Source organism: Mesocricetus auratus, unplaced genomic scaffold (genome assembly GCF_017639785.1).
Source record: "Mesocricetus auratus isolate SY011 unplaced genomic scaffold, BCM_Maur_2.0 Super-Scaffold_100010, whole genome shotgun sequence".
NCBI lineage: Eukaryota > Metazoa > Chordata > Mammalia > Rodentia > Cricetidae > Mesocricetus > Mesocricetus auratus.
In genome coordinates, this window is record NW_024429194.1 from 76324463 (window position 1) to 76337353 (window position 12891).

A 12891-nucleotide genomic window follows, 5' to 3' on the forward strand; every position below is an offset into this window, starting at 1 on the left:
CTCCTAGAATTGGTTCTTCATTAGCATGAGGCAAGATCAAATAGATTCCCAACAGACCCCTCTGAGAAGTCCTGCCCGCTCATGTGGTCATTCTACAATGTGGTCTATACCCACATACACAAGACCTGTCCCTGCATGTGCCAGTCTGCCTCACTGGCCTACTCTTAGACCAATGTCACAGTGTCTTCACGCTATGGTCTTGCCGCTTTATGCAAATCTCGTCATCTTGTTTCCTTGGAAATGACTGAGCTGTCCTGGACTGGTACTTCCATATACATTGTGGAATCAGGCTATCAATAGCACACACCAAGAGTAAAAACTATTAGACTTTTTGGAGGGCATTTAGTTGAATTTGTATCTCAACTTGGGTAGAGCTGACTCTTTATCACACATAGCCTTACAATCCATGAATGTGTTTTAGCTCTTCATTTGTTTATCCTTAAATGTCTTTCTTTAAAGACCCACACTTTAAAAAATATTAAAAATGAGTATTTTATATATTTGTTTTATATGTATGAGTGTTTTGCCTACATGTACGTATATGCAGCATGTGTGTGCCTGGTGCCTCTGAAGGCAGAAGAGATGGTTGGACCCCTTAGAATTGGAGTGCTGGATGGTTGTAAACCACCATGTGGGCGCTGGGAACTGAACCACCATGTAGTTGCTGGGTCCTCTGCAAGAGCAGCAAGTGCTGTAACTGCTGAGCCCCTAAACTCCTAAACTTTTTAAATGACAAGCATTTATGGTGTGTGTCTGTCTGTCTGTCTGTCTGTCTGTCTGTCTGTCTGTCTGTCTGTCTGTCTGTCTCAGAGGCATCATGTGGGCCCTGGGGATCAAATTCAGGTCATCGGGCTTAATGGCATGCATCTTTATACACTAAGACACCTCTCTGAACCCTAAACTGTACTTTTCTTTGCTCTTTTATTGGGCATATTTCTCCCTCTGTATTTTTTCTTTGTAAATGGCATCTTTTGAGAGAATTTTATTTGTCAATCATGCCCATTTTATAGAAATACTATTGGCTTTTAAAATCATCATCTGAATAAATCTTGTCAATTCTGTTATTTAAAGATTCATTGGGTTTTTGTCATGAGCTTGCCATATCAGAAACATAGACAAATACAATGGTCAGAATGGGTTGAATGACAAACCATAAATTCACAAAGTGTGGCTGTTTCACGACTGCAACATGCTAGCTACTTCTGCTTCCCTCAATAACCTTGGTCAAGCATGTATTTGTTCTTTTATTCCAACCTTCATTGCTAGCAATACCTCTCTGCTCACACAACAGTAAAGATATCTGTGTATGTGTGTGTCGCTACACATGTATGTCACAGAACAGTGGGAAAGGTTCAGAGGCACAGTCAACTCAAGAGTTTTCAGAAGCCCGAAAGCATCGGGGTGTAAGAGATGCCGAGAGTCTCTGTTGTTGATGCGATGCAGAAGAACCAAACACAGCCCGGGAAGAAGCTGGAGCCCGGATGCAGGGTGAGAGTGGAGCCGCCCGACTGCGTCCGTCCGGCTGCAGAGGTGAAAGGGCAAGCCTAGGTCCGAAAGGAAAACAGGAAGACGAGCAGGCAGCAGGCAGCAGTTTAAGTAGTCACATCGACAGCGGCAGAACTAGGCGGAAGCCCCTGAAAAGCCCAAGACAGTCGTTTGTCAATCTGTGCTGCGAGGGGGCGGTTACTGAACAGATGATGTGGTTCCTATGTCCACTCACGCCAAAAGTCGTCCTCCACCCTCAAAATGGATTAAAAGCCGCTTGTGAAATAGAGTCTCCCAGGGTAAGACACAACCTGAAACACCGGTTTTACACAACTTAGAGCAGGGCACAGCCTAATAATAATTTTTCAAATATTTAATTAGATCGTCTGATTATTATGTGGCAAACATTTAGTCAGATCCTTATTGAAATTATTATCATTAATTTCCTCTTAGTTATTTAATTTCACTGCCCAGGACTTTGTTCATTGTTCTCAGAAAATCGTAATTCTTATTCTTGTGCAGTTTCTTGTATTTTGTCCTTTTTTTATTTTCTTATTTTTATTTGGTTTTTCGAGACAGGGTTTCTCTGTGGCTTTGCAGGCTGTCCTGGAACTAGCTCGTGTAGGTCAAGCTGGTCTCAAACTCACAGAGATCCACCTGCCTCTGCCTCTGTGCTGGAATTAAAGGCGTGCGCCACCAACACCCAGTCTTGCCTTCTTTTAAAAGTCAGGGCTCCCGGGTGGAACTTCACACATGCTAGGCTTTCTAGTTTGCCTCTTTGTTGGTGTGATAAAACACTGACCAAAGGCAAAGTGAGGAAGGAAAGGGTTTATTTGGCTTACAGATTCCAGATCTGTTCAAGGAAAGCAGGAACTCAAAGCAGAAGCCTGGAGGCAGGAACTGAAGGACAGCCCTGCTTACTGGCTGGCCCTCCTTGACTTGCTCACCTGCTTTTCTTATGCAACCCAGACCCACCTGCCCAGAGATGGCACCACACATAATAGACTGGGGCCCTCCTACATCAATTAGCAGTTAGGAAAACGCAGGCCCACAGGCCAATCTCAATGTAGGTTCCCTCTCCCCAGGTGTGTCGAGTTGATGATAACTGATGCTTATGTGAACCTAAAGCAAGCACTCTAACCCTGAGCACACCCTTAGCCCTTGGATTGTTTTTATAAAGTAATAGGAAGCTGCAAACAGTGAGCTCACCTCCTCCTGCCCTCCCATTTCTTCCCCTGAAGCCCTCATGCTTCTGTGTGTGTGTGTGTGTGTGTGTGTGTGTGTGTGTGCAGCTGCAGATTCAATCAACGTTCTTTTTAAATTTTTATTGCATTTAGGGAGATGGGGCATGCATGCCATGACATGAGAGTGTGGAGGTCAGAAAACAACTCGCAAGAACTCTCTTTTTCTACTTTGTGGATTCTGAGGACCCAAGTCAGATTATCAGGGTTAGCAGCAAAGTGTGTGTGTGTGTGTGTGTGTGTGTGTGTGTGTGTGTGTGTGTGTGTGTGTGTGTGTGTACACTAGAAATGTTACCTTGTGGAGATAACAAAAAAATAACTTTCCTATAGTGCTTAAAATAATGCACACCCCCAAAGATGGTGATCCGCACCTTTGATCACAGCAGCACAAGCAGCAGGAGCTCTGTGACTTCAAGCCCAGCCTTGTCTATATAGCAAGTTCTGGGACAGCTAGAGCTATGTAGTGAGACCCTACCTCAAAAAAAAAAAAGAAGCAAAAATAAAAACAAAAGAATATCTAGGAATGTTTATGACCTCGCCAAATCACCCATGATCTAGTGTTTAACAGGTAGATGTAAGAAAATGTACTGTTGGTACTACACATCTCTTGCTCTTCTGCAAACACATGCTTTGCAAGTATTCCTTTGCAGTGGTTTGTACTTATAATATGTACTGTGGATGTCTTCTCCTAGAATGTACTTTTGATTCTCCTGCTAGGATTGCTGCCTGCGCTAAAATGCCCAATTTTGTGTAATGCTAGAGAGCAAACCCAAGCCTCTTTGAATGCTAAACAAACGAGTTACCAACCAAACTACTCCAGACCCCTAAACCCACTCTGTAGACCAGGCTGGCCTTGAATTCAGAGATCCTCCTGACTCTACCTCCAGAGTGCTAGGATTTAAGTTATGAGACACCATGCCCAACCTTTATTTTGCTTTTTAATTGTGTGTGTGTGTGTATGTGTGTGTGTGTGTGTGTGTGTATATATATGCATGCATGCATGTAGGTACTCAAAGAGACCAGAAGAGGGCATCATAACCCATGGAGCTAGAGTAGTTCTGGGCCATCCGATGTGGACGCTGGGAACCAACTTTTATACTCTGTAGAGCAGTATGCATTTTAATCAATAAGCCTTCTCCCCGTCCCTCTACTTGCATCTCTTATGCATCTCTAATTAGATTGTAGTCTTCGTTAACATGATATTCTGATAATACTACATGTGGGGTCATCTCTGTAACAATGTTCTCATTTTTTTTACTGGTATATAGAACACAACTGACATTTATCTACTATGCCCAGCTCTAAATTCAATCACTGTCTATAATGACTTTTATGTATATTCTTTTGAGTTTATTATGTAAACAATCCTATCAGTTTTATCTTACACTCCTGCCTCCGTGCCTCTAAAGTCCTTGTCTTCTCTGATTGCACTGTTTTTGCCATGTCACTCATCCTTGTTGTCTAGCTCCTAATTTTCAAAGAAATTCACCAGTCCATGTGCATAATAGAATTTCCTCTGGGTCTTCATAAAGACTTCTGTGTAAGGCTGGGAATAAGACTGAGTGGTAGAGTACTTGCCTAGCATGTAAGGAGCTCGGAATTTAATCCCCAGTACTGCAAAAAAATAATAAAAATAAAAATAAAAATGGCATGTGTTTAAACTGACACAAATATAGGTATAAATCACTGGGTGTTAGTAGCATATGTCTTTAATCCCAGCACTAAGAGGCAAAAACAGGCAGATCTCTGGGTTCAAGGACAGCCTGGGCTACAGAGTGAGTTCCAGGACAGCCAGGGCTACACAGAGAAACCCTGCCTGGAAAACAAAAAAACAAAAACCAGAGAGAGAAGGGGGGGAGGGGACACCTCCAGCCTCCACATGTGTGTGCACACATGTCCACACATGCTCGGACACATACACACAAACATGAACTTATAAGAATAATTTTTAGATGCAGACTGAATTTTTTATATAACTTTTGTATCCACATAGTTATATAAACCTTTTTTCCTATTAAATGGATGAATGACACCATTTAATTTTTGTGTATACTAAAGCAATTATCTCACAAAATTTGGTTTGATGTTGGGTAGATGGTAGCTGGATTTGGCTTACTGGATGCAACTAGAAGTTGGTTCTTATCTACAATTTATTTATTCATTTCATTGTTAGTTGTTCCTAGTTTGCGTGTTTGCAAATGGAACTGCTATGGGTTCTCCTCTAGCAATAGGAATAGCATTGATGGGTTGAGTCCATTGCCAGTTACAGTTCATAGTGTCTCATTTGGTCCATGTGCTATACAACGTAGATGCTCTCTCTATTTTAGCTACTCTATTCAGTGTGCAGGCAGAGTTACCTTGTGTCTTCAGCTTACGTTTCTCCAGTGCTACTCAAGTTGAGTAGCCCATTTGAACATGCTTTTGTAAAGTGCTGTTCTTTTATTTTTGAAATTTTATTAATTTCATTCTGTGTGTATAGATGTTTTGCATGCATGAATATCTACACACAACATGCATGCCTGGTGCCTGTGGAGGTGAGATGAGGGCATTCTATCCTCTGGAACTGGAGTTACAGACAATTATGAACCACCACGTGGGTTCTGGGAATTGAACTCAGGCTCTCTGGAAGAACAGCCCATGCTGCTCTGAGACATCTCTCCAGTCCACCCCCACCTTTTTTTTTTTTTTTTTGCTTTTGTTTTGAGAGAGGGTCTCATTCTGTAGCTCTAGCTAATTTGGAAGTTGCTATGTAAACCAGACTGGACTTGACATTCCAAATATCTGCCTGCCTCTCTCCCAAGTGCTTGGGTTAAAGATGTAGACCACCAGAGCTTTCTGTAAAGTGCTATTTTTGTCTGGACACATTTTATGCTAACCTCTTGTTGATTTGTATGAGTTCTTTACATATTCTGGACCAAGTTGTTTGGTGGTCCCATCTACTATTGCCTTTTGCTGTTTTAACATCCTGGGTTCTCACACACCCCTTTTTTTCTTTTCTGTGTAGTATACATATATATGTATATATATGTTCTCTATGTATATGCACATGTGGATGCATATAAAAACATGTATGGATATACAGGCCAGAGGTTGACCTTGGGTGTCTTCTAGTACCCTCTATCTTTTCTTTTTTGTTTGTTTGTTTGTTTTTGTTTTTGAGGCCAGGTGTCTCATTAAACACAGCACTAACTGATTGGCTAGACTGGCTAGTCAAAGAGCTCTGGAGAGCTGTCTCTTTCTCTCCCTACCCCACTCCCAGCCCCACTATAAGGCTGTAGGCACATGCCACCGTGGCTGGCTTTTTACCCAGCATGGGGCCTGGGGCATGAAGAGGTTGTTGTGGGCATCTGAATTCAGGTCCTCACACGCCTTACCAGACACTTTACCAGTGGGGCCATCTCCCTATCCTAACGTTTAAACACACAGAAATTATTCATTTCAATATATTTTAATATCCACTTTTCTTAAGATTAGCAGTTTTCACTTTGAAAATGTGAAAAAAATGTCCATATAACCCAAAGTTGTGAACTGCCCCCATTTTCTTCTCAAAGTCATATTGTTTCACTTTTGACGCTTAGATCTGTATTCCACCTATCTTTGGGCGTCTGAGTAGATACTCAACTGATCCAGAGCCATGGGCTGCCATGAGTGCCATGTATGTGTCAGCATTCCAAGCTGCAGTACTTCGTGAGGCCGGGAGCAATGCGTGTAGGGTTGTGCCTCCATAATGAGTGTCTGCCATCCCATCTATTTATTAGCCAGGCTTCTTTGGTGACAATGCTACACAAAAATTCCTGCTCCAAAACAGTGACTTCCAACAACTGTTTCTTGTGGGTCAGCTGTTCGTCTTCTGTTCTCTTGGGGAAGACTGAACTGGGCTCCAGGTGCAGTCTTGGCCCAGCTACTCTCGTCTGACTCTTCCTCCTGGGCCTGCTGACTCCAGGCCCATACCACTACTTCTGCCGTTTTTCCAGGCTGGCATTTCATCTGCAGGAAAAAGAGTGAGACACATCCCCTCCACACCCTTGAGGCTTTGGAAGTCGCTCTATTCACAGCTACAAAATCTGCCTCCTCTTCAGCCACCCACTCAGCTTCCACATGAGGGTCCAGTACAGCAAGAGATGTTGGGGCAGGAGCCCAGCCTTCACACTCCAGGACCATGCCAATCAGTCAGAGCACCCAGGTGGCTCAGATAGTTCGTGAACAAGTTAGGAGCTCACCTGGAGAAGGTGGGTGACGTGGCACCAACCCCTGAGGAAACCATTCCAGCACCCAACAATGCCGGGCATCCCGTGGGTGGCTGGGAGCCTGGAGTGCCCTTGAAGACCTCAACTTCTGACCAGTTCGGACAAGCAAACTATTCCTGAGGGCTGTTTTTGTGTGGTCTGTGAACTAAGAACTTTTTTTTATGTTTTTAAAGGATTGGAAACAAAACAAAACAAAATGTCTAAGTGAGTCCACGTGTGCCCCCACCCCCACCCAGAGCCTAACATAGCCGGGTGCCATCCTTGATGAGGATGCTTGCAAAGCTGGATGTGACTCAGGACAGTTTCAGCTCAGAGGTCCAGATAGAAGCTGCAGTGTGTCTCCTGACGAGGGTGCCCACACTGGAGCATCTCCCAGTCGCCTTAGAGGTGCCTGACCCCTATGTTGTCAGCATACCACAGAGGTCGGGGTGACATCCGGGCATCACGGCCTCCCTCTCTGTAAGGAATTCAGGAGGAGGATTGCATCCATAGGCCACAGCGTCTTCTTAAACAGAGGCCTCTACTGAGTGCCAGGCTGTGCCACCAGGGAGGGGGCAATCCTGTCTGGGCCAATGGTAGTCTCATAGTATGGTGACCCCAGGGTTGGTAAGCCTTCTAAAAGGCATATAGTGACAACTGGACCTAGTGAGAACCTGTCTCACCCTGAGCTTCTGAACTCCTGCCTGAATTACGCAGACCTGCATGAGCAGCCAAGATCGGTTTCCATCAGCCATCGCCCCTTCACCCCCACAATGGCAGTTTTCTTCGGGTTGGTAAAAATGTAGCCAGGGTCGTGTGAACATGTGCATAATTGCCAGAGCTACTGGTACCACAGCACAGTCACTGCCCATGTCCAGCCCTGAGGAGGTGACACTTTAGACCTGTCAGGTCCCAGTGGAGCAGTCCATCCAGAATGAAGCCAGACCAAGGCACATTGAACCTGTGCTCGGAGACAGGCAGGAAGTGAGCATAGTTCCTCTCAAAGGAGTGACTGCCCAACAGCTCGCCCTGCATGTTCTTGACTGTGCATTCCTGTTGGCAGACTCTCCTCTTGGCCATCTTCAGAACTGACCCCAAAGTGGAGAAATTGTAGCAGCCTTGTTGTAGATAATGGGGTGGTTTCTTTGGTGGTTGCCTTAGTAGGTAACATGGATGCATGGGGAACTTGGCCCTGTAATATTAGAATCTAACCAGTGTGTGATTTTTCCTACTGAACCAGATGACAGGGAAGCAAACTGAGGGACAGTCTTCAGGTCTCTGAGTCCCCTCTTTGGAAGTAGCAGCCCTGAGATGGGCGACTTCCAGTGAGCGATGCCTGTCTGCACCCTCATGGGAAGTTGCAGCAGAGCCAGGCCCCACAGTTCTAGGCCCAGCAGCCCCCAGTCCTGCCCAACACGAGTCACCCAGCTCTGTTCTGCAGTCCTGAGTTCTGACTTCTCGTGGCCCAGTGGGTTACATACGGCAGGGCAGATGCCCAGAGAATCCTGAATCCACTGCTCCAACAAGTACCTATATAGTTTTCATCCATGCAAGACCCACAGCCAATCAGCAAGTGTTTTGCTCCCCTAATCAGTCTCAGTCTCTGACCTGTTTGGCCCAGGCCCAGATGCAGCCATAACTATAGCCTTTCAGCCAGAGTATAGTGACATCATCTCTCAGGAAGGGATCGAGTCACAGACCAAACCACCCACAGCCTGTGTTCATAGGCTTGCTGCACAACCCTAAACACTAGCTCATGTCTCCTGACAACACTGGGAGCGGGGGAGGGACTTCCCTCCCCAAGGGACCAGCGGTGAGCATCCCGCCCCTTCAATCCCCCATCAGCAGGACTGGCATTTGCTTTTCCCATCCATAGTTCTCGGCTGCCAGATACCAACAGAAGACAAGGCCCCTGGGTCACAAAGGAAGGATTTTTGTGACTCAGCAGAGCAGGTAACTTGGCACAGTAGGTCTGTGTCAGCTCTGGGGACAGAGGATCACTAGTTTTCAGTGACAGTGAGCAGCCTGCCTTGAAATTACTGAAGGCCAATAGGACATTGGGAAATGGCCGGGGAAAGAGTGATCAGTGTGACATTTGGGGTACCTAGAGGAATTATTTTCATCTAAGAGTGCAGAGGACAGCCAAGATGGTCTCTCCTTACCAGGACAGACTGTCTGCATGCATACATGTCATGCACACTGCCTACATCTTCTCCCCGACATAAATCGTGTCGTCTTTTCCTGGACGGAGGCAAGTCCCTGTCGTGTGGTTTAGGTTTTCTGTTCAAGTATTTCCAGTTGCTGAAGCTGTGGCCCACTCGCTTTGCCTCTTGGGGTGCCATGTTACCCCTATTCTTCTGAAGCCTCTGCTGGAATTCAGACTCATGGGGGCCCCTAGGCCCCTCCAAGCCTTAAAGGAAGGAACACAGTTAGCCAGCTAGACAGCATCGTAGCTTCACTGCCCGGTCATATCTGCCACCACTGGACACTGTCACCTCCCAGGTGTTCCTCCTGGGCCAAGGACTGGATGAACTCTGTTCCAGCCATGACTTCCCAGACAAGACTGCAAAGGCCCTCAAATGCATACTGTTTCAAGAGTCACACAGGAAGGTCAGCCTGAAGCTCTCCACAGGGGCACCTGTGCTCTCCGGGGATTCATGGCCACCTCCCATTAGGCCATTTCTGATGTGAGTAATACTGCCTGCCCATGCTTGCCTTCACTAGGCAAGCTGGGCTTCCCAACTCTCCTTTGGATGGGACCAGCTTTCTCAATTCCTTCTTCAAATGTGCCAGCCGTGTCCACAGCATCCTGCCTCAAATCCTTGTGGGTCAGCGCTGGGGCTCTACACACCTCACCTGGGCCTACCTTTCCTAGAGTTGGGTTTCCTCACCACCCATCATTTCAAAGCCAGTACACATCTAGGGATCAGTTTTACATGTGAGTGATGGGATTTAGCACCCTACATGAGCCCTCTTCCCTGGACTGGTGCCAATCAGGCGTGTTTGTCCCTTGAGAACTAACCAAGCCGGTATGTTTAGACTCTCACAGCACAGTGTTCTGGAAGACGGTGAGGCGCCTGGCTTTTCCAGTCCTTGGGTGAGGAATTGCATCACACCAGCAGTTGTTCTTGATCCTCTGTGTTTCCTGATGCATTTCACAGTTGGATGGCTTTTCAGAGCTCAAACAACACACCATTGGGGTTTTAACTAGCAGAGTCTCGAGCCTACAGATCACTTTGAGATGAATGCATATCTTTCTGTTCTACTGCGTTTACTCAGTTCTTGATTTCCTCCAGTAACTGGGTTGTGTTTTAAAAAGCAGAGGCCTAGCACCTTTCATGAGATCTTTTCTGAGGTATTTTGTGGTATCTTTGTTGTTGCTGTTTTGGTCTTTGGAGATGGTTTCTCTGTGTAACACCCCCCTTGCTCCATCCCACCCCACTAGCCTAGAAACTCGATCTGTAGACCAGGACCAGGATGGTCTCGAACTCAGGATCCACCTACCTCTGCCTCCTGAGTGCAGGGATTTAAGGTGTGTGCCACCACCAACTGGCATTTAGTGGTTGTTAATGCCTAGGAAATGGCTTGCTTTTCATAGTGCATTATGGAACAAAACTCCTGGTAAGGTCAAATCTCGGGAGAGCTTGTGGGTTCATACACATCATGCCTACATGGCCACAATCAAGGTAAGGAACATTTCTTCCCTATTCCTCATGTCTGGGAGATGGTTACTGTAGCAGCTGCTCCCAAATAACCACAAAGAAACTTAATTAAATACTGGGCTGATAGCTCGGGCTGGTAACTAGCTAACTCTTACATTTATTTATGTATATTTTAAGGTATAAGTGCCCCATCTGCATGTATCCCTGCATATCAGAAAAGGGCACTAGGTCTCATTATAGATGGTTGTGAGCCACATTGTGGTGTCTGGGAATTGAACCCAGGACCTCTGGAAGAGCAGTCAGTGTTCTTAACCACTGAGCCATCTCTCCAGCCCAACTCTTACATTTTAAATGAACCCATGTTTCTTATCTACCCTCCGCCACGTGACTGTACCTGCTTTCAACAGGGCTTGTTCATCTTGCTTCTCTCTGTGCCTCCCAAGACTCCTTAGACTCCACCCTCCTTCTTCCCGGCACTGTCTGTGCCCTGAAAACCCTGTCTATCCACGGGCCAATCCGCCTTTTATTAATGAGAGCAATACATATTTACAGTGTACAAAGATTGTTCTACGGCAGGCCAGCATTTGGCTTGAGTCATCATCGATGGTTTTTGATTGACCCTCACCTCTAAAGCGAGGAGTCTAACAGCCGAACATAGCTGTGTCTGGCCCCCAGCTGGTGTTTAGTGGGATATCTCCCTCCCCAGTCCCATGCTCATCTTCACAGCTGATCAGACTTTGCTCCAGTGAGTAGCCTGCTATGGGTGGACCTATGCTGCTTCTAGAATAGGACTCCTCATGTGACCTGTACATTCACTTCTCTTGTCAGGTGCTCAGGGTCACTCGTGTTTCTCTTCGGTAGAAATGCACAGTTTCCACAAAGTGACTGCAACATTTTATACCCACAGCCCTGAGCATTGTGGGATAGGAGGGGTTTTGTCCTCCGATAGATACATGTTGGTATTTCATTGTGGTTGTATTTTGTGTTTCCTGATGGGTTAGTGGATTCATATCCCCACTACCAAATCCCTGACATCAAAAGCTTAAAGGAAAGAATTATTGAGTTTAGCTCAGGGCTTTGCTGGCATCCGTCTGTCATTGAAGAAAGACCATGTTTGGAGTAGAACCACTTACTTCATGGTAGGCAGGAAAGGGAATAGGCCCACAGCAGGAAGGGCAGAGGCAAGCTATAACCCTTGAGGACAAGCGTCCTATGTCCTACTTTTTCCAACCAAGCACTGCCTTCCCTGGTTGCGCCTCCCAATATAATCTATTTAACTTTAACTCTCGGCTGTGATACATCTATCTCATTTGGTAGAGTCCCTACCACTGCATACACCAGGTGGCACATGCCTCTAGTTCAAGCACTGGAGTTCGAGGCCAGCCTGGAATGTGTGACATCTGTCTCAAAAAGAAAAATGGCTTTTGACTCCTGGAATGGATTGGAGCGCTTGCTAGATCTGAGTCCTCATGATCTACTGTGTCTGCTAAACCCGGTGTGCTTCACCACTCTCCTAGGTGGCCCTTAGTCCTGTCAAGTTGACAGTCAAGATAACTGTCACCCTGCGTGCTGAAGTGCTTCACTAAGTCTTTGCTCCATTTTTAAGTTAGGGTTTTGTGCCTCTTGGCTTTATCTATATAGTTTTTATCCATTCTGTGTGTTTACTTGGCAGATATGTGTGCTAGCAACTGCCTTCCCAGTCTGTGGTTGGCCTTTTCCCTTCCTTCCTTCCTTCCTTCCTTCCTTCCTTCCTTCCTTCCTTCCTCCCTCCCTCCCTCCCTCTCTTCCTTCCTTCCTTCTTCCTTCTTCCTTGGAGATCTGACCTGGGGCCTTGCATATTCTAGGCAAGTTCCTCTACCACAGAACTATACCCTGACCTTCCTTGTGATGAAGGTATATATTATCCATTTGTTTGCCAGATTCCCCTTGCGTGGCTGGTTCTTTGAAAATAACTCTGCTGCCCCATCACGAAGACTCTCCTGAGTTTCTTTCTTGACACCTATGGTGTTGGCTTGCACACTGTGGTTTGCTGACCCATTGGGAATGAGTCTGTGTACAGGGTAGGGCTTGGGCTCATTTGTGCTCTGGTGTCCAGACACCCCAGAACAACTGTCAAAAAACACAACCTTCCTCTGGTGAGCTGGGGTATCTGTGTCAAGAGTCAATTCTCTGCAGATACCTGTAATCCTAGCACTTGAGAAGTAAAGTTGAGAGGACTGCCATGTGCTTCAGGCTAGCCAGCACTACACAGGCCTTGTCTTGAAAATTAAAAATAAA

At 46.0% G+C, this 12891-nt stretch overlaps 1 protein-coding gene across 4 annotated transcripts in view; it reads left to right on the plus strand.

The window, feature by feature from the left end:
* Ttll8 (tubulin tyrosine ligase like 8) overlaps positions 1-12891 on the plus strand; it is a 62056-nt gene that overhangs the window by 37884 nt on the left and 11281 nt on the right. The window contains exon 14 of one of the 4 annotated variants that reach the window (XM_040754008.1): positions 6701-7152. The exons of the other annotated variants lie outside the window; for them this stretch is intronic. Within the exon in view, the coding sequence (XP_040609942.1) occupies positions 6701-6922 (222 nt within the window). The 3' untranslated portion in view covers positions 6923-7152. Of the gene's footprint in view, positions 1-6700; positions 7153-12891 lie in introns of those variants that run through there. 4 annotated transcript variants of the gene reach the window in all.